The sequence below is a fragment of the Halictus rubicundus genome, chromosome 5 (genome assembly GCF_050948215.1).
Source record: "Halictus rubicundus isolate RS-2024b chromosome 5, iyHalRubi1_principal, whole genome shotgun sequence".
Lineage (NCBI taxonomy): Eukaryota > Metazoa > Arthropoda > Insecta > Hymenoptera > Halictidae > Halictus > Halictus rubicundus.
In genome coordinates, this window is record NC_135153.1 from 5908013 (window position 1) to 5935309 (window position 27297).

At 40.7% G+C, this 27297-nt stretch overlaps 1 protein-coding gene across 6 annotated transcripts; it reads right to left on the reverse strand.

Annotated features, from left to right (window-relative positions):
• Nucleotides 1-1297: 1297 nt before the first annotated feature.
• On the reverse strand, nucleotides 1298-27217 carry LOC143354035 (EF-hand calcium-binding domain-containing protein 14). Of its 6 annotated transcripts, none has more exons than XM_076787724.1 (9): nucleotides 24512-24827; nucleotides 11793-12251; nucleotides 7628-7850; nucleotides 4753-4889; nucleotides 3296-3517; nucleotides 3028-3210; nucleotides 2551-2658; nucleotides 2276-2477; nucleotides 1298-1724 (listed from the first exon to the last, which is right to left on the reverse strand). In XM_076787724.1, the coding sequence occupies exons 2-9, from the start codon at nucleotides 11919-11921 to the stop codon at nucleotides 1666-1668; spliced, it is 1263 nt and encodes a 420-aa protein (XP_076643839.1). In that variant the 5' UTR covers nucleotides 11922-12251; nucleotides 24512-24827; the 3' UTR covers nucleotides 1298-1665. The 6 variants fall into 6 exon arrangements, with proteins under 6 accessions (XP_076643839.1, XP_076643840.1, XP_076643838.1 ...); XM_076787725.1 differs by lacking the exon at nucleotides 24512-24827 and adding an exon at nucleotides 24190-24482; XM_076787723.1 differs by lacking the exon at nucleotides 24512-24827 and adding an exon at nucleotides 14620-15028.
• Nucleotides 27218-27297: the final 80 nt, after the last annotated feature.

Sequence of the window (27297 nt, forward strand, 5' to 3'; positions counted from 1 at the left end):
AAAGCGTAGATTAATTATCAATTTTCTTAAAATCTAATCTATGAGATTAATCGCGACAGTGATGACACATCGTCGATCGCTTTTTAAATGTCTGCAGTGGATTAACCGCTGCGATTCAGTTTTCAAACTTCAAGTATTCTGTCACTAATTTTACAGGGAAAAATTATGGAAGTTTCGAAATCGGTTGTTAATACAGCTGAATAAACAAACGCCTACGTGTCACGCCACAACGATAGTGCTTGGCGACTGAAGTCGGCAACAGGAGCTGGAAAGAAAGATAATGGCCGGATAATGAAATTTGAACAATCAATTCTTTATTCACACATCGACGGTGTCGTTTCTTTTATTTTGCACTCCGCAGATCCCGTTTATAAATTCATATAATTTTCATGGCGATGTTCCCCTCGTAGTCCGTCATTTAATAACCATATTCACTTATTTTATTTTTTTTTCATTTGTCCCTGTAAATGCAATCTTTCGTTTCTCGCTAGAATGGACGTACGTTTGTTTAAATATATCCGCAATAGCTACAATTCACTCGACGATTACATGCGTAACCATTATACAACATATCCAAGCAGAATACAGAGAAATCAACGCGCATCTTTCGTTTACATTATGCAAACAATATTTAGGGCGCATCTAAATTATAATGACGCTAATTAATGGCCCGTTACGGAATACAGTAAATACGAATTCAATAATGCAGCTCCCACTAACGTTTCATAAATTGATACACCTGGAGAAAGTACATTCAACTGGAAAAACGAACTGTAAAGTACAATCATAATTACAAAACGCCGAGATTAAACGATCAAGGTCGTTTCACAGTTCCGTTGAAATTCCAGTTTCGTGTAATTTTTCGAAGTATATTTGTACATTGAGATCATTCTGTACAAAGAAATCAAGACACATTTCCACTGTTTGTATTTCGGTGAAAAAATAAAACGAGAAAGTTTAGAGAATAACAGATCGTTTTGGCATTCCAGGTTCCCCATATTGTTCTACGAGACAACGGAATTGAAAAACAGTTTGTAACAATTGAAAGTTTGCTAAAATCCGGTCTCATCCCCGTTGACACGTTACCGGGACGTTTCTTTTACATTTTTTTGGCAAATTTGTGGCCTACGACTGATCTACAAACGGTAGAAGAGTAGAAAAAATGTCTCGCGATTACACCGCACGCTGGGTTCGAAACACGACGCGAAGCTTCGTCTTCGCGAAGGGACAAGTGTAAACACTCTTTGTACTTTTCGATGGTATATATCTGAAACACTTGGGTAGTTGCATCCTCCGATTTTCATTCGTTTCTCTCTTTTTTTGTTGTTGTTGTTTCGTCGTTGTCCTTGAGATACGCGTCTCAAATACATAGTATTCGAACATCTCAACGCAGTTAGATCAACGTATACGTTATTGCTCGTTACAAACAGCGTTCCCTAGCTCATGCTCGGACACGATTACTCGCTTCGGACGAACATGTGGACTGATCGTTCCGTTGCATAGTGAACATGATCCAGGGTATAAATATTTACCTTTCTATGTACACGGGACTTTAAACGTACTTAATTTATTCGTATTTACAAATACACACTTCCTCGTGCCTCTGGGAACGCAACCACTTCAACCGTGCAAGGCGAATACACGCTCATGCTTGGTCACCGCAGATTATGGGGTTCCTTTTGGCCGGTCTGTCGACGATTTTCTCATCGATGCCTCGTCCGGAACTACAAGATAGAATTGTGTTTATCAAACAGTATACAAGCTTTCGGAAACGGTACTTTTTCAATTTAAGCATGCAAAACCGACGCAATTTACAACACGTTTAGTAATTTATTAAATTTGAGTAAATTTAATCATTTTTAACGACGCCTCAAAGTCGCCACTCAAGTGCTAAGGAGTAATATGTACTTTAATACCTGTACTGCATCTGAAGGAAGTTTAATAACTTTTTTCAAAATAGCAATCCTAAAAAGAATAGTTAGACCGTGTTGCTTAAGATAATCTGTTATCTACTCTCGCTAAGAAGCAGATGAAAAAGAATTGTTTTTAAACTCGTAAAGGTGAACACTTTTCGAATAACAAGATATAAGATTAGCTTTCAGCTTTTTAAAACGAAGATAAATAAGAGCGTTACGGTGGGGACACTTGAGTTCAGCGTAGCACACAATGATTTCAAAGCTGTCCCCCTATGCACGTCGTCCGCCTCTTAACCGAGAAGTTAAATATTTGTGGACTCGTCTGACCAACCAGACGTTTACCTTTAAAATCAACTCACCTAACCCATTGCGATTCTGCTCGGTCGTCGCGTACCCAACGATAGACTCCTCCATGCCTCTCGCTTTATTCGGTTTCGGTGCTTGGCTGTCCGTTATTGCGTCGAACAACGGGGTCCTGGAATTTCTCGAGGTAATATGCGACTGTTCCAACAGTTTCACCCTATCGCTGAGATCTGTGTTCACTGTGTGGATCATGGTGACCTGAACAGTTGAATATCAGTTAGAAAATGTATTCCGCAAGGACAGGAGAGTCTGCGCTTGAATTGGGACGTACTTGGTCGTTCAATTTCTTGAAGAGAGAAGTGTTGACGCACTCTGTCTGCAGGGATATTACTGTCAAGTTGATGACCTGCGAGGCCTCATGCAGCAACATCAGTGTTTCCTAAAAACAAAATCATGGTTGGTAGTTCGCTCGTTTTTAGTGGTAGCGTTGCACAGGGTGATTTGCATTATTTGGGACACTAGCATAGGATCTCTTGACTGTTATTGAAAAAAAAATACGGAAAATAGTCCAACAATTATTGTTTTCCTTTTTACCCCGTAACTACCACTCCGGTCGGCATATAGGGTTAAAATTTTACACATGTTTCTTATTATGATGCTCTATCGAATGACCCATAGGTCGTTGGCTATACCCTTCAAGAAAACCTCAGCTGTAAATCATAGCTTTCTCGGAACCTCTGTTATATTTGAGCTTCAGAATACTTTGCTAATGGTCCAGGATCACGATGAGAAACCGTTTAATATTTACATGATCTTTCTTCTGATCTTCTGTGACCCACTTCACCGTGCTCGACAGGGTTTCGTTGACATGAGTCAAGTTGTTCGACAACCGTACTATAGCAGCGTTCAGCTCATCAGTCTTTATCTTTGTTTCGTTCGTGGTCACCATTTGTGGTCTCTGGGTAACGTTCGACAGTTCTGTTACCGTATTCTGTAACATGGAATAGAAGAAGTCATTTGTTAGGGCCAGACGTTCATTAAAATGATGAGATAAATAAAGATGTCCATTCATTAACCTTGATGCTGGTAATATTCTGCAACATGGTGGCCTGGACGTCTTGCACCCTCGCGTTGGACTCCTTCACGGTTTTCAAAGTGGCACTCAAGTCTCGTAATTGGCTGCCAAACGATGCTACACTCTTCGACAATGCTTTCAGGTCTGTAGGCACGTTTGCCAGTTCGGGTTCAGCTTTGAACCACTCTTCAACCTGATGTAGGTCACGTTGGATAGCTGCTAACTAAAAATCAAAGTGCTCTCTCAGGATCATTCATTATTCAGTAAAATATTTCATTATTCAATACATAATGTCATTGCTTGTCATTGCATTGCGCATTTATGACAGAAATGGATAGGTCTAATACAAAAGTGAAAATATATTAGAGAAATTTAAGGATGTTGTTACATATCATTTTAAACTTCACAAGCTGATTAAAAGAGAAAATACATTTTCATTTAATGTCCATTCTTTAAGCAGCTGCCTCTATTGTCTTTGGTATCTCTCAAATAAAATACTATTTTAAGAACTTATTGCAACAGCCAATGTTATTCTTCATTATTATATCGCACTATTTAAAATAAAATCGTCTATCTATACGTGTTAAAACACAATCAACCACTCATTAATTATTATTTGGAATATTTTACCCAGCATTATACTTCAGCTATTTTTAATCACCCATTTCCGTCGTTGTCATATTAAATTATTCCTCGGCTCTGCCTTCGAGAACGTTTAAGCACGCTAATAAATAATTCACTCTCTTCCGATAAATTAATACTTTCTTTCGGCAAACTCAGTTGGCTTTCAGCATCTACATTTCTCACCAACAAGATGTGCACAAACTATACTTCGCTCTGGAAATATACATACCGTCAGTCGATTGGAAGCACAGTGAATAATTTGTACATCCAATAATTGCTTCGCCGATTATTTCAGGTAAAAGGAGAAACGACATTATTTATTGATTGAGACTCGATGTCCCACGAGAGGCTTTCCGTTTTTACAGATTTATGTAAAAGTCGATCGAATACGTGTTTCGTTCTTCAAACTGAAACGGATTTTGTCGCCTTCAAGGTCACTTCAAGGTCATGGTGTGTGAACTCATCTTGATACCGATTAACACATCGCGTTATATAAAAAATACATATTAATATGCAAAAAAAAAAAGACGCGATGACCTTGAAAAAACCGTTGAAATGATCTTTACAGGATTTTCTTTTTATCAACGTCAGATGCACGCCTTAAAACCATATAAGTATTTATGTAGGTGCTCGAGTTAAAATTAACACCCGGTGTACAGCAGTCTCTCGTTACAGCTGCACTGCACCGAATTCATAATGCGCATAATAGAGAGTACGTAGTCATCATGATTTCGCGACTGTTTCAGCGAGCAATAATTCACTTCGTTGTGCGAACTGCAGCGTGAGCATAAATGAGGGAATACTGAAATTTTCCGGAAACGGAAAATTGTTTACCTGTGTAGTGAAATTATTGATCTGCAGCTTGAGATCGGACAAATGATTGAACATAATCGTTTGGTTGTTCTGTAGGTCCCTCGACAGAGAATGACATTTTTGCAGAGCATCTGGAACACTTTCGCTGCCGTCTATTACTGAAATGATTACGAAAAGATTATCTTGTAAAATGCTAAAAATGATATAAACTTACTATTCACGTAGGCAAAAGTAAATATGCTTGGTAATGCACTAATTGACGGTATGTTTTCTGCTTCGGCTAATTTCGGATCGCGACCGAGCCTCTGGGAACGGGGGAACTTTTAAAAAATTTAATTAAAGTGTTTCAGTCGAAATGATATAGGGAGTTTCGTTGCTATCTCCGTAAATAAAATTAATTTTTCAGAACTGCAATGCGGTTCTAACGACCTCGGGAATACCGACTAGGTATTGAATTATCTATGTCAGAATGATTTCCGTAATATCGAGCCACGTTCGCATTACACAGGACGTGTTGCGACGGACAGCTAAATCGAGAAAAATTCCATGTGCAATAACGAATTAAATGAAAAAAAACTGGGCTACTACTTATCGCTCATATCTGTCCATTATCGGCTATTTCTACTTCCAATAATCTTTGTAAACAGTGCTGATAGCATTTTCAGAGAAATCTTAACGAAATTAACGCCATTAAAATTAGCTCCAAGTAGAATCGGTCAGACATGACCAGACAATTTTTCTGGGTACTCGACGACTCGAATTTTTGAAGTTCAATTTTACGAAGACAAACTTTTATACATTCGTTATCAGTTTGATAATTGATTATGATGTTATCAATCTAAGTATGCTAATTAGCAAGCCACCAATTTTTATCACAATAGTCTTTGGTACATACTCTATGGTATTTTATAAAGATTGTCATAATGATTAATTTAAATACTTGTGTACACGAAATTACCACAAGCAGCAGTAGAAGAACCATCATGGGTGAAACTATGTACACATATACTATTAAATATAATTATTTCATGTTCATTGTTGCGCGCAATAAAATTTCGAATTTCAGAACAATCAATTTTATCTTTATCACAATGATGCAAGGAAACAAATTTGTAGGGAAAAATAATTTGCGAAAGAGCAAGTTTGATTTACAAAAAGGTGATTTCTAGAAAGGTGAATTCCGGTGAAATTAAAAAATTGAGAGGGTGAATTACGCTGGAAATAAAAGACTGAAAGCGTAAATTCATTAAAAAAATGAGGTTGTGAATTTCGGGGAAACTAAAAAATTGAAAGAGTGAATTTAAGTGAAATTAAAAAATTGGAAGGGCGGATTTCTGAGTAATTAAATAATTAAGGGAGTGCGTTTCGGTGAAAATAAAAAATTTAAGGGATGAATTTCTGTGAAGATAAAAAATTGAGAAGGTGAATTTCGGTGGACTTAAAAAAATTGAAAGACTGAATTTAGGTGATATTAAAAAATTGAGAGTGTGAATTAAAAACTTGCAGCAACCAACTTGAAGCCAAGCCTCATTAGAGAAAATGGCGGACTGATCGATACATACGCCTAACGTTTAGGATTCTGCGATCCTGCATCGGAATCGAAGTCGATTTCCATTCTGCTCGTTCCCGGAGGCTCGGTCGATTAATTCCGATCTCTCAACGTATTCAGCATACGTAATCCAATGTTTGTCAACAGACACAAGCTCGTGATCTTCGCCGGTAAACGTGTTAGAGTCACGCGGTAATGGGCGCGTTACAAGCAGATTATCTGGCGAGCCGATCTTATTCGTATTTATCAGCCGTAAAATAGCATAATCGGCCGCAAAAGACATACGTGATCGTTTGCGTGATCGTGCACACGCCTCTATTCTGGAACTCATAACTTAGGGGGCGGTCGATCTAATTTTTCTTTGCTCTCAAGGACGCAAAAAAATCACAATCTCGCGAAATCACTATAAGACATTGTACAAAACCATACAGGTCCGTGTTACGAAAAAGAATTGCCTTTCTCGTACATACATCGTTATTGTTCATTTTATGAGAAGAATTTATTGGTAAATTTTCGTTGCGAAATTTTCTACAGTATGTGGTTGGACGGGAATAATTCTACGCGTAAAAATAGGACGGAAAATTGAAATAACATTTTTTCGTTTGACACCTCGTTTTCGAGAAAATCGAATTCTGTCGCGGGCTCGCGTGTTGAAGTAGAATTAGCTGGTCGTGATCAGACGCGTCAGACGATTCCTATCTAATAGAATTCGTTGCACGCTCAAACTGGATTTTCGCGAAAACGAGGCGTCAAACGAAAAAACATTATCCCTTCTTTCGACCTATTTTTACCTGTAGAATCATAACCCTGGCCACATCCTCTATAAACAACAAATGCGACAAGCTTACTATTACTTCCGATATTATTACTACTATTACCTGTTCAATAAAGATCGTCTTATAGTTTCGTTGATAGGAACTATTATCAGCAGACTACGGCTCTTCGAGCAAAATAAAAATGTTCAGAAAGTCGAAATTTTCTTTAATAAATTCAATAAGCGAGAAGTCCACCGTTACTAAATTGTTCTCATCTCTCCAGTAATTTCTCTCTTCAATAAGATAGATTTGTATGGTTTCGAATACAGTGATTTCTCGATATATGTCGCGAAGGTCTGGATGATAAACGTCGCGGAATTATCCCCGCTACCGCGAGGTACACCGAGAGAGGCCTCGGACGCCGAAGAGCGTAAACGTAACAGGCTCAGGCGTGTCTTCTGAACGATACACGACGCTGGAAAGACCCGCGTTGTTGACATATATCGAGAATTCACTGTAACGTCTTATGGTGTTGTCGTTTCGGTTTCTGTCGTCGTTGTTTCCCGACCGGGGACGGATCGGTGGTCAGTACCTTGGTCCAGCTCGGTCCGAAGTGCAGTCAGTTGCTGACGAACGTCGATGAACAGCCAAATTAAACTAGCGGTTGCTAACACGGAGGCACAAGCCAGAAAGGCACTACAAGCTTTAAAAAATCCGGGACAAGCTCGACTTCGTCTGCCCCTGCATTTGCGGCCGTTTCTAGTCGATACGTTCCAGTATTCCGATCGTTCGTCGCTGCTATCTGATAGTAACTCCTAGAAATTCAGGGAAAATCAGTGACCGGCGTTCTCCGCACTCGCGAATCGCTCGCACACCCGACAAAGATAGCACACGTTCAATGTTTCTCAGTGGCAATGCACAATGTTTGCAACAAATCAGACGCGGCAAGATCAAGCAAAATCTAAGTACGCCCTCATTTAGTTTAGATTATAAACTTCTAACGAGTAATATAGCTTTTAATTTCTTTTGTGTGACTTGAACCACTCAGCAAATTTTACTCGTGAACGCTTCCGTATTGTCGCCAGCGGAGGGGAGGGAGCGCACGAATCGAGGGGAAAAGGTTACCCTCTCTCTGCCAGTGAGAGTCACGTGATATTGCGAAACAGGCACCACAAGTGGGGAACAGCGCGGTAGAAGGGGAAATTAGAGTGGGGGAACAAGTCTTGATCCGGCGACACTGTTGCGAACCGCTTCGACAAACTGTAACAATTCTCGATAATACCAATGTCTTACGAGTGTACAGAGATACGCATATTTTTATTACTAAAGTAGGTGAAGACAAGCTTTGCCGTGTGTACTAATATAATACCCTGTTGAGAGAGGTGGACTCATTATTAAACAAGCATTATTTGACACGGATTGCCGATGCCATTCGGTAAAAGTGTATTACTTTGCGAGCTTGGTAAGCATTTTGTGCTCGGAATAAATTTATGCTTGGTATAAATTTGTGCTTGCAAACACTTACAGATTTTGTGATTGGTATTGATTGTTGCAAAATTGTGCATTACCGAGAAATTAAAGTAGACGTGTGCGATCTTTTCGACGGAGAGTGCAACATCAATTTTCTTGAACTGTTGTACAGTCGTTTTTCAAAATTCGAAGGCGACTCTCTCGCTGGTTTGTAACGTAAGAAATGATTCTCGCGGAGTCGGATAAAAGGATTAAGCGGAGCTTCCGAGACAGAGGTATCAGATAGAATCCCTTTGCTAATTATCGTCGATAGCTCCTTGATAAAAGTTCGTCCTCGATCCGGGATCACGCGCACGGCTTATTCGCGAATTTAGCGGAATTTGCGTCGAGGGACTCGAACGAATCTCGGTAATTAGGCTGATTGCTGTTGTCGAAATCGAGCGCAGTCATGGCTGTTGTTGGAGACACAGCCGTTAATTAGCTTAAATTAACGACATCGGAACACCGTTGTCGAGTTTCTTCCAAGAAATGCGAAAATTTTGTCTCGTAGGCTGCGAAGCAACTAGACTGCTTCAGCTTTAAAATTAAAATAAATTGATTAATTTTTAATTGCGAGTCGAATTTCCGTTTCACTGTGAAGCAGCAGCGAAAGTTTTCCGTTTAAATTTTAGCAGAATTCTGCTTTCTTATAAAGCAAATGCTACGTTGGAATTGGAGTGAAAGAGAAATTCGAGACACGGATCGCGTTTCGAACGGAAAGTGCTGAATTCGATTAAACTGCTGTACAATTTTCAAGACAACTTGCTACAAGAATTACGCTTCTGTTTGAACTGCATGGCTCCGAGCGAAAGTAAATAAATGATAAAAATAGAGAACGTGAAAACGAGACTGGAGCGAAGATAGAACGATAGCTGATAACGCACGACGACCCTAATTGAAGATTACAAAATTTTATCAAGAGTCACAATTCCTCGTATCGAAGCTTGCAGACGTTCTTTCGCTTTCCATACTTCGTACGTTACAACCAGAAGAGTCGCGATCGAACAGAAAAAAAAAGATCGAGAAAAAAGCGGTTGCGCATGAAACGGCACGTGTCAACCTTCGCTCAGACGATGCCGGATCGTTTTTAATCTGTCATTGATTTGCGTTTTTATCTGGTTGATCTTACGCGTCGTATAGTGTTGCTTACTGTTCTCCAATTTTTTTTTTGTTACGCAATTATGTGCTTGTTCATTATTCTTTTTAACACGTCAAGTGCCCAGTCCGTTTTGCTTGCCGTGTTAACGAATGATTTAAAAAAATCCACACCTCTGTGCTGTAACATGAACCTACAATCTGTGGCCGGTCCTTGGTCCTTGGTCCCTACGGACCGGCGTGGCACTTAACGTGTTAAATATTCGCTGTTGCTCAAAAGTGTGTGCGTAAAAATAGTTCATTAATGAATTTTATTGAGGATTTTCACTAAATTTTGTGCATAGCTTCCGATGAAAATCTTTAGAGTCCCTCAAAAAACTCGTCGCTACAGTTTTAGCTGCAAATTGAGCAGCGAAATTAATCCCGGAGGCGATAAATGGAAATTCTAGGGAGTGTCATAAACGACCCGGCGTCGGCCACCCGATGGTTAAACGGGAACAAGTATTCAGTTCGCTTCGTAGATCGAAGATCGGACAACGAACGGAATGACGAGCCATGCTCGTCTCGCGTGACGCATCGATGGCATTGTCTGGCAATGTAGCGAGTATGGCCTTCAGGGAGGAGTCAGTAGAACGACGGAGGAAATGCGTGGGCGGTTAATAGAAAAATAGGGCGTGTACGTGTATGTGTGTGTGGATGAAGACGAATTTACGAAGAGAAATTGGACAGAAGAAAACAAAGGGAAGAACTCCTCCCTGAAGTATAGAATTTTCTTTAGATCATTCCTGCCTTATTAATCAAACTCCGAGTTGAAACTATAGATAGTGTTAAGGCGGGGTCAGTATGAAGCCACAACGGAAGTGTAAACAAAATGTTGTCAATAGTGATAGTAGGGTATACACAAGGAGGAGAGGGATCAGTAAAGGATTAGTAAACTATAGATGGTTCATTAGGGCGGAGTCAGTTTGAAGATTGGAAAAAGGCGTACACAAAAGCCGCCTATAGTGATCGTAAGGTCACGTGTATTTCCTACAGATATAAATTTTGCTGTGGCAAAGTATGATTTTATGGCGGAGCCAGCCGAGGGGCGTGGCTTTGTATGCAATGAGAAGGGGTGTAAATGTGGGATATATTATTATGGAAATTAAGAAACAGTGAGAGCCAGTGGCGAAAAATCAGATTGTTTTATTGACTACTCACTGAAACTGTCTATATCTGGATGGACTAAACACTCTTTTAGGGCGGAGTCAGTAGAAAGGGGCGGGCAAAATGTGAACGGTCTATAAAAGGAAAGAGATTGTACAAATAGAAAGAGGAGGCTGTATGTGTAGTCAGTAGAAAGTTGTCCCCTCTGGTTCACTACCTCATTGTCAAAATCGACTATTTTGCTTCATTAGACTATAGTTTGTTTTAGGGCGGAGCCAGTAGAAAATAGAGGGGGGCATATGGGCAGGCTCAAAGGGGAGAGTTATACAAATAGGTTATACAAAGGAGGCTGTATGTGTGTTGAGAGGAAGACTATCTTATATCCAAAACCCCAGCTGCACCAGATTATAGGCCATTTATAGGGGCGGGGCCAGTGAGAGGAAAGGAAAGATGTCCTTTCTAATCCACTGATACCCATGAAAATCGTTTATTTCATTTTGCTAGATTACAGATGATCTTAGGGCAGTGCCAGTCGAAGGGAGAGACAAACGTGGGTGGTCCGCAAAGGGGATGAGTGGAGAATAGGAAGCGAGTAGGAAAGGCGCCTCCTCCTTTTTACCGGACCATAGATGATTTTAGGCCGTGACCAGAGTCAGGGTGGGATGAAGGCGTAAATCTATCAAAGGAAAGGAAAGTGTACAAATAAAAATAAGAGACTGCTAGAGAAAGGTATCTGAATCACTCGCACTCCACTAAAACCGTCCACTCCATTTCACCATTCGACAAGCGGTCTCTCAAAGGGCGGGGCCAGAGGAAGGGCGGGGTGAAAGCGTGGGCGTTCCCCGAAGGAACCGGAGCCAAAACAACAGTAGTAACGGAAAACGGTGTAAACAGAGGAGGTTAAGGTCTACACGTCGAAATAAAATTGGTGTCCGTTTAGTTCGAGGATTTTCACCGGACTCCTCTCTGGATGCCATTCGCAGTCGGCTCCCCGGGGCCATACGTACTTGCGAGCTACGTTTCCCGGAGCTCCGTCTCGAGACGGTGTGCGGCGGCGCGAGCGCGTCGAGCTCCTTCCGTTTCTTCATCTTTTTCGTCGGCTGACGAAGTGGCACCGTCACCGCCACCGAGTCCATCTCAAGCAACACCGAGCCGCCTATCTTCGCGAACACTGACGACGGCTGATCGTTCGTTGCGGCGACCACCTCGCCCGTCTCGCTCCCTCCTCGAGCACCCTAGCACTGTTCTCCTTCGGCACCGACTGTTCGAACACCCTGCTGCTGCACACCCGGCAGGTTCATTTCCGCGGAAAACACGGCCACCACCTCTCATTCACGACTCCGTTATCGGCTCCGGCCTCTTGTTAACGATCACCGCGGGCCACAAACACTTTCGACTCACATCGTGTCGTCGTCACCGATTCTAACGGCCCTCGCACGCGACCAGAGGACGCCCGTCTGTATACACTGTCGAACAAACAAACCAACTATGCCAACAACCGTTTCACGGCTCGGAGCAAACCTCCCAGGGAAACAGATTGTCGAATTTATGGTAACCTTCGAATTCGCAATTACGCGATGCCAACCGCCTACCGGAGTTAGCCAGATCGGGGTTGCCTCGTGAATATTTTAACCCTTTGCACTCCATTAGCGCCGCTGGGGCCGCGTTCATTATCAGCTGGGCTAATTGTTAAAGTAGTCAGCCATTTCACTTGCCCGACTGAACCTTGCCGTGCAATTTTCTTCGCCGTAACAATAATTACCGGATTCTATGCATTTTTCAAGATTCGATCGAATGCGAAACAGTAAAAACATTTAGTGAATTTGAATATATTGAACTTTTCGAAAAAGAATATCTTCTATTATTTTCTTTGAGTGCTTAGAAGAGTTTTGAAAAATTGCTGATGGCGACGCAAAATGTTTGGAGCGCCAAGGTTTAGCAACGACAGCGAATTGAATCGTTAATTAGCTTGTTTAGAGCATTACAATCTAGTAGGATTGCAATCTCGAGAGAAGCTGGATTTGGACTAGCTCCCAAATTGAACCTAATTCACAGTGCATAGATAATTAATTCTATGATGCACGGCTTCTCCAAGATACATAGCTAAACTAGCATTATCAATTAGTACAATTAACACGCTCGATACCTGGGCTTGTCTCGGTAACAGTCTCAATTGTACTGTGTTTGTTGCAACTATACTGCGGATTACGACGTACAAAATTTTTTAATTTTGCACAAAAATCCGCAGACTAGTTACAACTTTAAACGACCACAGCTGTAAAATTAATTCAATTTTCGAAACGCGTTAGTAGCGCTTCAAATATTTTTCTTCCCCCAATATTGAAACTTGGGCGTTTCGGTGATGTAACTTAGGCTAGGCCCGGGCAACTTCTTCCCCGCTGTCGCTTCACGACTCCCCACTACCAGTATACCGGCCCCCCACTCTACGCTCCACAGGAGTTTGGTGGGGGGATCCGGAAGTAGGGAGGGTAGTCGTCGGTAGCTCGCGAGCCGCAAGTTGCCCAGGCCCGACTTAGGCGTTGGTCCAAACCTACTCTCTCCTACTTATCGATGAAATTAATTTCTCAGAGGATGTTTTAAAAATTCTCTTCTCTGTAAGGCAATCACTAAGCTTTTAACGTTGTTACGATTAAATATTTGTTCTTTCTTTTCTGGAAAAAATATTTGAATAATCACAGCAACCGGTTCCGCTAGGCAAAGCGTTAACTCCGAGTGCAAACGGTTAAAGTAATCGTGCGTCGGACAAAGTTATGTCAGGTGTTCGAGATCCGATTCCGTCCTTTTCGCACTTCGGGATCTCGAAGCAGAATTAGATCCTTCAGGCGGAAAATCATTCGCAGTCGCGAAGTTAGAGGCCGAGGTGCAACGTTCCCCAAGTTCGAGGAATAACGTTCGGAGGATCCGTTCCTGATGGGTTTGGATAAAACGTTAGCTCGAGAAGTTACGTCTATGTTTATTTTCGCAGCGAGTTAACTATCTCGCTGCTGCGTTACCGTCCACCGCGGCCGAGTTTAATCTAAGCCACCTGGGGGATTTAGGTGAATTTTACGTCAGGATACCCGGGGGATTAAGCGCAGAATGAAATAGCTAAAACGGTTCGCCGGGGGGGGGGGGGGAGATCTATGGTACCCTGATGAAAAGAATAATTAGGTTAACCGACCGGAATATTTAGAGAATTTGCTAACTATCTGCAAACTGATCCGATCTATCAAACTTCCAATGAACAAACGAATTTATTGACTGCAGAATTCATTACTTGATATTTTATATAAGTTAGGGTGCGAAGGAAAATCCTAATCGCATAAAACTATCCAAAATGAATTTGTAGATCTTCGTGCAAAATCCCTTTTTGCTAAAGTACCATCTAGAAGATTTTATTAACGTTCATGAAGAACCGGCAAAAATGGTTAGAAACAAATTCTGATAACTAGACTGCGGAAGTTTGTGCAAAATAAAAATCGTCCAAGTCTGACAATACGCTCTTAATAATTCTAAGTCGGAAAATAATATAAAAACCATCGTTCAATTCTTCTAACGTTTATACAATCCTGTAAGTGTCCATTTTTGTCGTAACCGCATAAAGTCCGCAGTCTACTTAGCCGTTGCATACATTATCGATAAACACACCTGACACGCTAAGACTAATTAATAATTCTAGCATTCGTGCAGCAGTGGAATCCACAAAAATCGGCGCACAAAAACCGGACATCCACACGGTTCACAAATCCACAAGAAGACGATCCCGGCGCAAAATCACATTTTCCCGAGGAACAATCTGAACTATAAAATTTCACCGGTCAAGAAGAAACTCACGTCGAGCATCGGTTCGCTCTTCATCCTGCTCGACGAAGAATCAGCAGTGTACGAGTCTGAGAACGTCTTACGAAGGCGACCGAGGACGAAGTGGCGCAGACTGGTACTCGCAACAATATCCGTAAAAATGGGAGCGAGCGGTGATAACGCGTTGCCGGAACGATTGCAGTCGATTTGAGTGTATCAGCGGTGCCGTCGAAGACACTCGAGGCTGATAAGAGAAGAGGAGAGGGAGTGTCGAACAATGCCGCCGGCAGGTTCGGTTCGAGGACTATCGCGCGCGCGTGGGTGTCGCCGGAAGAGCTCGAGCCGTTCGAGACTCGCGCGGATCGACCTGTCCGAGGCGGATTTCGACGATCGGCTCGCACCGAACGATAGTTCGCGCGACACTAAACGACACCGAGGCCTCCCGCTCGTCTTCGGTACCTGTCCGATGGTTGCGAAACTGGAGGAGGATCGCGAGAAAACCTGCCAATCCGCGCGCAGTGGACCGTTTCTACAAAATTGGCGGAATTAATTATACAATTTTCACCAAATTCGCTGAAACTCTTTTCGTAGTTGTTAAAGAGATCGAGCACCGAGGGTTAATGCCACGTTCTGTTTCTAGGCGAACATTTCCTTGCCAATTAAGAATTTTTATAGTACAGTCAAACCTGTTTTTGTGCGGTCCTTTTTTACGAGATTTTTTTTTTGTGCGATTTTTTTTATGCGGTATATTGCCTTGTAATGTTCTCATCACAAGAAGATGCGCGTTTCGGACTATCACGAGTAGTATTGAATTATATGCATTTTGGAAATTTCTCCATGTTTAAAATGAGAAATTAACACTAAACCTACCAGGGCCGGTCAAATTGACCTATTTCTCGTTTTATTGTTTTTTTTTTTCCAAGAAATGTTTGTAGCCTGTCCTACCTACCACGGCCGGCCAATTTCACCGCACGAGATAGTATGGTATTTAAATAACTCTTCTATTTTATAACTCTTCTAAACCTAAACAATCAGTACAAAAGAAAGGTTATTCTCAATGTGGCATGACTAGCTTAAAATAAATGAGCCGCCTTATTAAGTGAGACGCTATTAGTTACGCATGTGCCTGGTTGATAATAATGTTTCATAGCAAATGCATCCAAACCGCAAAGGTGGACAACACAGTACAATTTTGTAAATCGAGGAGAGAGCATCGCATTATGTTTTATATAATTGAAATTATATAAAAATAAATTTGTATCGTCATTTTATAGAAGTTGTTCATTTACTAATTTCAGCAAGAAATTGACTATTTATCTACGTTTAATTATATTAACAATAATTTTTTTTAATGACCGATCATTTTGACCGCGCACGGTTGGAATAGGTATACAAGAAGCGTCGGTAGGTTTAGTGTTCAATTTTTTAAAAATGTTCCACTGTGTAATTTAATTATTTCTTTTGTTTGGAAAGCACTTTCTCGCTACTTCGTAAATCTTTGACATATTTTCTATGCGAGACTTTTTTTTAATGCGTTGTAAAAAATTATTTGTTACAGCTATTTACGACGTTTCTGAATATTTTTTTTTGGTGCGATTTCTTTTATGCGGTCCCTATCTACCGCACAAAACCAGGTTTGACTGTACAATCATTTCTCTGTTTCTACCAAAACAAATTTTTATAAATTTCCTTATTTTATATTTTCAAGTCTGGTTTCTTTCCACTTATGCGGTAAAATATCCGCTGATCCATAGACAGTGGATTTTATTTATTTATGACGAAAATGAGTCGATGCTATTTCGAACAGACCAAACGTGAACAAAATTTAGGAAAATCAACTATTTTCAACCTGTTAAAATCGTCAAAGAAAGAAATGAAATTTCGATTGGTTTCTGCTGTAAATGCAGACAATTTTGTATTTTGCATAAACATCCGCAGTCTATTGCCTTACGACAAAATTGAGCCAAAGAATCGATTCGACCGTAATCATTTCTCAAATTCAGAAAGAATTTATTCATTTACGCCTAATAGATATATTGTTGTGTACAAAATTGATTTTGATGTTTTCATATTTCTCTCCGTTTACTTCTCCACCTGCAGACTGCCCACAGGTGGGGCAGCGTCGACGAGCGCTCGACCACCTACGTATCTTCCTCTCCTCTCTTTTTTCTTGTTTTGCCTTTTTTTTTTTACACTCCGCCAACAGCGCCGACATTTTTCTCTCCTCGGTGTGCGCGCACGCGAGCGATTCAAAGATATAAATTGAACGCGCGTGACCACGCGGCTGGCAAAGCGTGCGGGTGTGCATGCGGCAAACAATGTGCAATTGTTCCCGGAGACCCGGGGCCAATGGCGACGGAAACGAACGTCCTTTCGCTCGAGCCTCGGGCTTTTTCGACTGGATTTCGATTTCGGAGTGACAACCGGTCCCCGGACCGTGTTTTGACTAACGTGCGTTCCGCTGATGGCGAGGAAAATTCGTTTAGAGATTTAAATATCGAAATTGGTTAAACTTCACCTTCTGGGACCAAAAATTGTTGACTTTTTGAAATATGATCTTGTAGATCTTGACGAGAACATGCCATAAATCGAAGTTCCAATGCTAGGAATTCACTGGTGAAAAAGTTATGCGTGTTTAAAGATGAGCGATTCTATTTATTTTTAAGCAATTTGTTTGCAGGCAAGCGCAATCTCTTTCACATATATTCAGACAGTACTGTTGGAACAAGATTAAATCGTAGGGTAAGGGATTAACAAAATATGCGATATAACAGCCCCAAAATTCGCAACCTTTTCTAATTTCTTAGCGAAAAAAAATATTACATTCTATTTGTTGGGCCCGAGGTCCGATCCCACGGGAAGTTCGTCTCCGATAAACCGGCGCGTTTACGAAGCAAATTTGAGTGAGTTATCGCGCGTTCGTCCCCTTGTTTCCGCTGGAAAAGGTGTTTCGACCTAGAAGTGATTGTTTAACGAAAACACGTTGTCAGATAAGATCCCCGTGTCCGATTCGGTAGAACCTAAAAACAGTTTGCTGACTCCCAGCGGAACGTGTCGCACATCCAATTCATTTTCATCACGATTTTGAATCAACACGGTCCGAAAAAGAAAAGTACGTACGAATATACGATAAATCCAAAAAGTATTCGGACACTTTTCCCAGTCCCGGAGAATTGTGGATGTTTAAACAGTGATCACCTTGTGAAAACAAACAGTACAATACATCTCTCGGATTTGATCCAGTTATGTTTTATACAGGGTATATAAGAAGAAGTGTCGGGTGTACATAAAAGGATTACAGCGGCGTCAGAGCCAACATGGCGCCGGGGTCTGATATCTTATCGGACTGATATTGGAAATAATACGAAATTCGCGTGACTGTTGTTGGAGCGTAGGTTCGATAACACGAGAAAAATCGGCAGCGTCGTCGATCGTTCTCGATTTATCGTCAACCAGCCATTGTTAATTCCTAGCGTGCCGAATTAATCAATATTCGTCGCGGAACAACACAAGCGAAGAATTTTTTGATTAAATAAAAAATATTATTATTTTTCTATTTTTTTTTTTGTGGTTTTATGTCGCATCAACCGCTAGGTTATCAACGACATCATGGTGTAAGCGAGGATAGGTTGCATTATGCGATTTATCAATTTGGTTTCCTTAATAAATTCTTACACGCGATATCTCATCTGTTTCTTTTTACGTAAAAAAGAACACGGGGCTCCGTTACAGTAACGTAATCCGCGACGGAAATGATTACAGGATTACAGAGAGCCGATCGTCATCAATTCCGGTCCTCCGTAATGACCAGGTTGTTTCGCGTGTATTACGTGAAATTCAAGCCGTAATTTCGTGCGTCTTTTTTCTCGTCGAGATACCAGCGACAGCTTGTTCAACGTTAAACTAGTTTCCCCAGACCGCCGGGGAAGAAGTTCTCGGAGATATTTATGGAAGAAGGGTCCATTGTTTAGGATTCTGTTCTTTGATCGAGCGCTCCATTGTCGAACATCCTATTTCTCACCTGAAAAGACTCTATCTTCGGATACACCGATCGCGGAGATGACCCTAAGCTCCCACTTTACTTTGCATTCCCTTTGAAAGTACTTATTTAACCCTTGGACTCCTGCGAATCTAGGCCGCATATGCCCGGGTCATTTCTGACCCACGCCGATATTTCGTTACAGTTTCCTTTCGATATAAGGCGCCGGCTCGGGACCGACTTTCGTCGTACTTCGGATGAAGAAGAAGAAGAGGGAACAGCAATTTTCTTTTTTCGAAATGAAAAGCGTTGTCTTATATCGGAATAAAATTATGGGTCACGAACGACCCCGGCATAGCATACGAAGGGCTAACTTCTTCACCTTGGTTTCCCGTGTGTTACCCATCTGTAATTTCTTTTCTTCGCTCTTCGTCATTGGAATTGGCTGTTATCGAAAGCATGCGCAGGTTAAATATGGAGCTCAGTTTTTTCTTGGTAAACAATCGTCTTCCGCCGTAGATCAATTTTGAGCGCAATTTAGAACTCAATTTCAAGATAATGTCTGCTTTAAATCGCAGTGGATCCAGAAATTGTTGATATTTAAACTGTAATAACTTCGTAAAAAAAAAAGAAAAGAAAACAGCGCAACAATGAACCTGGAATCATTTTGAAGGCACGTTTTTATAAAAAAATTATACAAATTGCATGTCCCAGAAAACATGGAAAAAAATTGTTTCGTAAATGAATCTACCATGGATTTGAAGATTGAAGTTTCCTCTTTATAACGAACCCAAAAAACATGATCTACGATGTTTTTTAGCTGTTTTATGAAACAAAAATGGGGAACAAATTTAATGGTGTGAAGTTGGCAGTACACCTTCCATTGCAAGCAGTGTAGCCAGATGAGGGGAGGGAGCACGAATCGAGGGGAAACAGTTGCCCTCTCTCTGCCAGTAACGGAGCATGCGCGATGGAGACGGAACGCGTCACGTGACCCGGCCGTGGCGGGTAGAAGGGGAAACCAGAGTGGGGGAACGAGACTTGATCTGGCGACACTGATTCAAAGTTCAATATCTCGATCAATAAAAATCGTAGATCAAGTTTTTTGGGTTCGTTGTGAAGGGGAAACTTCAATCTTCAACTCCGCGTTGAATTCAGTCGAGAGAAAAATTTTTCAATGTTTCCAGGGACGTTTGAAATTGTTGTATTTTTGACAAGAAACGTGTCTTCAATTTCTCGCTCCAGATTTATTGTCCTACGACTTTTCTGTACCAAATTGCAACTCTTTAAACGTATACAATATTCCGAAAATTCTAAATTCCGAGCGCTCGTATATATTTTTTAGTCACTCTATGTTACGCAATGTGTAAATATCTTTTCCATTAAAAGGTGGATTGATATGTGTCCATTAAGGAAAATTACTGTTTCCGGGATGTCGTAATTTTGTGTCTTGCATTTAACATTCGGTTTTTGTGTTAATAAATTCTTTAATAACTATGCTACATGCAAATGAGCACTCGGGCTTGCGTTATAATAAAAATTCAACTCTCGATTTCCTGGATCTCGTGAGTTTTATATCTCGTTTTTCGTGCCAGCTGTGGTGTCAATAACTAATCGAAGCCCGACAAAAAAGAAATAAACGGACCGCGTCGCTGGAGATGACTCGTTGGTTTAAGATCGCTGTTGAAAAATTTATTAAACAGCCCTCCATTACTAACCGTTGACTTTTAAAAGACTGTCCAGTCATCGACGGTCAGCAGAGTCGGTAAACTGCCGACAATTATGTGAAAAATATCACGTCAAAATGTGACGCTCGATTGCGTCGTTGCTCGCTAGGCGAACGAATGCTCCGGTCAACCGGCATCAACTTAATTAAGCAATTATCCCTATCAAGTTATCCAACGAATATCGCGCGCGTCACGCATTTCTTTTGTCCCGCAATGTAGATATGATACCCCGAAGCATTCGTTCCCGTGATTCCCATAAATTCGATTTTTTATCCGTTTAGCGTACTGGTCCCGACAAAAGACATAGTCGAGGGGGTTCGTCACGTATGAAATTTCATATCTATTATACTGAAGAGCATTGTGCAGATAAATGGTGCTTTCGAGACCCTCGGAGCCGCGGCGATAGTCGTATCTAGTCGCTAAATACAAAACATCGACGACCGTGATGAACCTCTGTTAAATATTTACGACACAGTTTTGCATAAAACAGTTCGCTAATCGTCAAGCTTTTAACAGTGAAGGATACCGTAAAAAAAAATGCGCAGTCAATCATGAAGCACGATAACATTCTGCTGCTTTTTTTGTTGTGCTCGACTATTACGGATTCAACTATTACGGACTTTTTATTAATACGAAGGACATTGTATTTATAGTTGCAAACTGCGTCAATTTGTGCTCTTCAATTTTTAATTACAGCCGCACGGTGATGTGATGAATAACGTAAGTACGTACAAAAACACGATAATTTCTTATTTATCCATGTGCATTAAAAAACTAGTCCGAATTTGCTTCGAATGCATTAATGGAAAACGAAATCTTCGGGAGGATCTAGGGTTTAATATATATATATATTTTTAAAGCATAATGAATATGAGAAAAGAGAATATATATATGTCATATGTCTCTTTCTCAATATCCATTAAGCTTTGAAAATAAGTATATTTAATATAGGCGCAGTACAGTAAAGTCTTGATCTAAGCCGAACGGAGCTACACGATCTTAGTCAGTTCGCCTATCCCCTCCACTGGGGGAGGGAACAGGCCGTGAGCCGCCTCGGTCGCCGATACCGGGTGGGGCATATCGGTGTGAACCACTACCAATCCAATTGCAAAACTTCTTTATTTATCATTATTTTTTTATGAGACTTTCGCCAACTTATTCGCGGCATTTTTCTGATTAAACTGATACTGAACACGATATAATTTGAACTGTATTTAGCGGTTTAATGGACTTCAAACGCTGTCCTTTTCTACGTTCGACGCCGTCGGTGAGGTCACAAGAAAATAGTACGCCTATACGATCTATGTCACTTACACGGACCCGAGGATTGAACTTAAATCAAGACTTCACTATTCTTCTTTCATTTTTACTAGAACTTTCCAGTCGGTAAGATATAATTTCCCTTATAAAATTTTTTATAAAAAGCCTCGCAAAATTGGGAATCTGCATAAAGAACCGCTGTCTAATTACAACACGCGATTACTTTCATGAATTTATAAATCGCGCTTGAAGCCATCCAATTATAATAATTCATGGCTAGTTCTTTCAAGGGAATAATTAATATAATTTTCTTCTCAATCATGATAATGCATCCAAAGATCAAAGAGCTGGAATTTTCGAAAGGCGAACGAAGAGGAAATTTTTAAAGTAAACGAGAAAGGCTCACCCGATATATATATTTCGCGCAGAGATCGCAGTTGACTACATCAGTTTTTCCCTCGTAGAGCCTCGTTCTTCGAGCCGTTGCGAAGAACTCATTATTAATTTTAATAAGCCCTCGCCAGCTTCCTGGCGAATAGATTTATCAAACGCAAATACGATTTTCTGTTTCGGTTTGTTTGTTACAATTAAGGCTTTTTTCATGGAATAAATTTCGAACCATTTTTCCATCGGAAGTGGAATAAAATTTTGCGAAATTAAAAATGGAACGTACTGTTGGTTTTACGAAATCTAAATTTCCAATTTGTATTCTCGACGGAATATTGTTAAAGGTAATCTGAGCAACCTCTGATGGGAATTTTATACTATATTTACCCAATAAATTAATTTATTCAGTTAAAATTAAATTTGAACTGCCAGCAGTTTACGTAGGGACCAAACATGATTTTCTTATTAAATGCAGTACCCTAACCAGAACCATACTCGTTGGTTTTACGAAATCTAAAATTTCCAATTTATATACTCGACTAAATATTGCTAAAGCTAATCTGAGCAGCCTTCGATGGGAATTTCATACTAGATTTACCTAACAAATTAATTTATTAATTTAAATTTTAATTTGAACTAACTTCAGGTTATATAGTGAATAAATATGATTTTCTTTTTTAATACAACACCCTAACCGAGACCGTAACCATTGGCTTTACAGAATCTGAATTTCCAATTTATTTATTCGACCAAAAATTGCTAATCTGAGCATTCTTTGATCAAAATATCATTTTAGATGTCAAGTAAATTTCATTCAGGTAAAATTAAATTTCCAGTGCCTCGGTATTCAATTTATACGGCGAATATAATTTTCCTTTCGAATATAGTTGCCCACGAAGTGGCTTAATGCATCTTCCAAGCGAGGCGTCGTAATTAACGAGATACACTGAATTAACGCGCAACTCGAAAAAATAGAATCACTCCCAAGGGTTGAAGGCCCCGGTTCCCCCACAGCAAATTGTTCACCACAGGTCGGATCACTAGAGAACAGGAGAGAGAGAGAGAGAGAGAGAGAGAGAGAGAGAGAGAGAGAGAGAGAGAGAGAGAGAGAGAGAGAGAGAGAGAGAGAGAGAGAGAGAGAGAGAGAGAGAGAGAGAGAGAGAGAGAGAGAGAGAGAGAAGAAAAAAACAACTTCCGCGCCGTCGGAAGATGTTGCAGGAAAAGGATCAAGAGCGAGCTACTCGAGCAACCCTTCCGCATTTCCACCCCTTCGCGCCGACCACGGGAAACGAGACTTCCCGAACACTTTGTGAAACAAGTATAACCACTCGGCGAAACACCGTCAAATAAACAACATGGAGCTATTTAATATCCTAGATTGCAATACCGATACAGTGACCGTCTCTATGCATGTGAAAAATTCGGAACCGAAGTGTACCCTATTTTTGACTTCCCGCTGGTACAACGTAGAAAATTATTTATAGCAGTGAGACAATGCTAATCATCGTATTCCTGACATTTTCCCGATTAAAATGACACCAAACACGACATAAATTGGATCACGTTTGCTCGTTTAATTCGCGATACAGTGGAACCTCGATTAACCGAACTAATTAGTGGAACACTGTAATGGAATGCAGCCACGGTGTCAGATTAAATCTTCACCGATTTGTACAATAAATCGTCCGAGTTGAAATACGTATTCAGATAATCGAGGATTCAGATATCGGTTCGGATAATCGAGGTTCCAGTCAATCGTGCATTAAACGGGCAAACATGATCCAAATTGTATCGTGTTCGGTGTCATTTTAATCGGGAAAAATTGAAATAAAAAATTCTTATTTCGTAGGTATGCTTTTAACTCGTGATTAGACCGCGGATGTTCTCATCACAAGGAAAAATCCCAGAGACTAACAAAACCTCAAAGTAATCTCTCTCTAGCCCCTCGGAGGAAGCCAACATCCGCCAACTTCCGTTTAGCAAACCGTTGGAAACTTATATTGCAAAAATTACACCGCATCATTGTTCAACCCAACACCATAGACGAGGGTTATTATCGCCAGGAAAAATCCCATAGACCCACAAAGTCTCAAGACAGTCCCTCTAACCCCTCCGACAGTCTCCCCGCACCCCTCAAGTGTTTTCCAACAAACCATCGAGACCTTCTATTGCAAAAATTGTATACCACGATATAATACAACCATTCAACCCCAAAAACAGATTTCGATCGCAAGAAGAAATCCCACACACCGTCAGACAGTCCCCAAACGATCCCAAGCCTCTCCACGAGCACCGCCTCTTTCAAACCTTCATCGCCTTCCATCAAAAGCTAGATTTTCTCGTTTCCACGGACAGATGTTCCATCCCCTAAACGAGGACTTTTGACCCCGTGGTGGCCAGTCAGCTAGCAAGGATATCGCTGGAGAGGCCACTCGAGCTCGCTCGAAGGCATGCTCGTTGTTTGCGTGGCGGGGAGCAGCGGCAGCATAGCGTGATACGTCAGTCTATTAGAGGCACTTTTATGTGTTCCGTCGGCCGATCGGGAATCGATGTTTAAAAAAACCGTGCACACCTGTCGGCCACCGAACGGACGTGTCGACGAGGACGGGCTCCGTGCATGCGGAACTTGACCTAGGCGGAGGGTAAACTGTGCGACGGATCGATCCCGTGTGGACACCTCGAGGACGTGCTCGTTTCGGAGAGGCACCCCGTAATCGAGGACACGGCGAACGAATTCTCGCGGATGGGCACACCGTGACGGCGGACTGTGCCCGATCGCGGTACAGGCACAGTTTTACGAAAAAATTCGCGACACACGAATCATCACCGTGTCCGGGAGAGAGCTCGCAATGCGACCACTCGCGGCGTGCGCCAGATATCGACTGAACGAGGGTTGGTACGCGGCCGCGACACACGGGCTATCTGCTGCTAGGGGTGCCGATAACGCCGGATGTAGGGAATTTTCGATGCGACCGGGAAAAAAAAAGGGACCAGATAGCCACACCGCCGTTCAAACGCGGCGATCGAGAGAAACCGATGTCTTCCGGTTTTGAAAACATTTTCTGCGATCTTATCTGCTCCATTCAACCCTCAACCCCTCACAATTTATTTTATGGTTGCAGCGATAAGAATTTCTTTGGTAGTCATAATTTCTTAGAGGGAAGCTTTTATTTGGTGTCCTCCGGTTTTGAAAAATTTGTTGCTATCTCGTCTGCTCCATTCAACCCCTCGCGATTTATTTTATGGCTGCAGCGATAAGGATTTCTTTGTTATTCATAATTTCTTGGAAGAAGCAAGTTTATATTTATTGTGTGCTTATACTTTCTCCAACGACTGTGGCAATAACATAGAATTTTATTTCGGTTCAAAGGGAATTAACAACGTACATATTTAGTAGATCTTGGTGGTGAGTTCTAACAGTATATTTTGAATAATAGATTATATTAGATATTAATCAAGAAATAATATGTTTCATTCTCAGTGATTATTTCGTAGATTATACTACTTACGTTGTGAGTTATAAATAATTGTTTAGATAAATAATATCCGCTCCGCTATTATTAAAAACGTAGATGTGTGTTTATTTCGCGGAAACTCGTTTGATTTACCCGGGATTGCAACATCGATAGCTATCGAGAGCACGGCGACTCGATGTTGATACTATCGTGTAAATTCGAGATGCGTCGATAAGTGACCGAGATGGCCGCACATGTCGGCTATCGATATTATCGAACGAATATCGATTTAACCAATCGAATTTTCGAATTTAAAATTGCAGAATTGCAGAATTAAATTTCCATAGAATAAAACGTATCTCGTGCGCCGTCGATAGGTTATTTTAATTCCTGTTATTGATAATTACCGTGTTGATAATTGTCTTGATTAACAGTGGGTTAATACTGAGAATCAAGTGCTCCTATTTATAGATTAAGACTTTTATAACTGCCTTCGTGTATACACACTCGGCAGGTTCAAATTATTTTATAATGAACGACGATCTAAATTTGTATCGCCGTTAGCGAGACCGGAAATAAATATTTGTATGTCAGAGACTCAAGGATATTGCACCTATTTTAGTCCGATCACGCGAAATATACATAAACATGTATCGGGCTTCTTATAGAAAAACTCTCGTGTCTTATTTCGTTGCACCAAATAGAAAATAAAAGAGAGCAAAAGTAAACATACCAAATAAACATATTTTTTCAAGTAGGTATATGTTCTGAATATTTCATAATTTGTTTGCATTATGTCCCGTTATTAGTTCCAGAATAAAAACGGCATAAAGAAAGACCAAACTATTTTCTTTTTGCGTTGAATAAATAAAAAGGAAAAAGAGATGCAAGCGAATGTCGATCTAACGCTACTGTTATAGACGTGTAACAATCCGTTTACCTGATTTTATGGAGATGTCCATCATTTTAATTTCCCCGTAGAAAACAAACGTTAGCCAAGACAGTGCTATCAACCAGATTGTAACTAATATTGCTGCCAACCACAGGGATATAATTTTTACATCAGATTTTGCACATCCACAACCGTAATCCGGCTTCATTTTCACCGCATTTCCTCTTCTGTGTTTCCTTGAATTAAAAATGTCATTCAAGTGATATATATATAAATATAAACGAATTTGATTGTAAATTGTGTTTCCTTGTCATAAATTCTATTTTTATAAATAGTGACTAAATAAATTTTTAGCGCAGAGCAACACTTCTCGCATTCTTCATTTCAATAAATTTAGAAAAATAACCAAAAATACCGACGCATAAGTTAGCCTAAGGAATATATTCTTTGTACTATAACAATGTATTATAAATACTAAAGAGTGAACTATCATCGAGGGAACACTATAAATGTAAAATAATATTTACCGTTTAACTTTTTTCTTCTTAGGTGTGAGCACTAGGTCCGATATGTCTGTGTCGCTGTCCGACAGCAGATCGAGAAGATTTATTGTTTCTTTGTTGTTCGAATTGTTCATCTTGACTGCGAACACACAACATGAGCAACGAAAGTGACAGACTGACGTGAAAACGTTTTGACGGCCGATTTGATAACATAACCTCAACGATCGTCTTGTCAGTTATCAAGCTAACTACTTTTTCATTAACAGTCTAACGTCCGCTTTAATAACATCAACTACATATTACACGAACCTAACAATAGTACTTCGTGTGATTCTCACATAATATTGCTATGATACGGCGATGATCAAACGGCTTGTCTTTTCACCTCTTCTATAAAATAACCTATAACACGGCATTCTTACACACGCGCTTTCTTTTCGTCTGCTCTGACCTCTGACGGGAATAAATGAAACCGAAAAAATGCGCCCTAAATGATCCAATTTGTAAT

Bases quoted from the DNA above. Each gene is read 5' to 3' on its own strand.
- LOC143354035 (XM_076787724.1), bottom strand. From the start codon at position 11,921: ATGGACTCGGTGGCGGTGACGGTGCCACTTCGTCAGCCGACGAAAAAG. The intron at 2,478-2,550 runs GTACGTCCCAAT...TCAACTGTTCAG, and splicing joins TCAAGAAATTGAACGACCAA to GTCACCATGATCCACACAGT. The intron at 1,725-2,275 runs GTGAGTTGATTT...TCTATCTTGTAG, and splicing joins GCAGAATCGCAATGGGTTAG to TTCCGGACGAGGCATCGATG.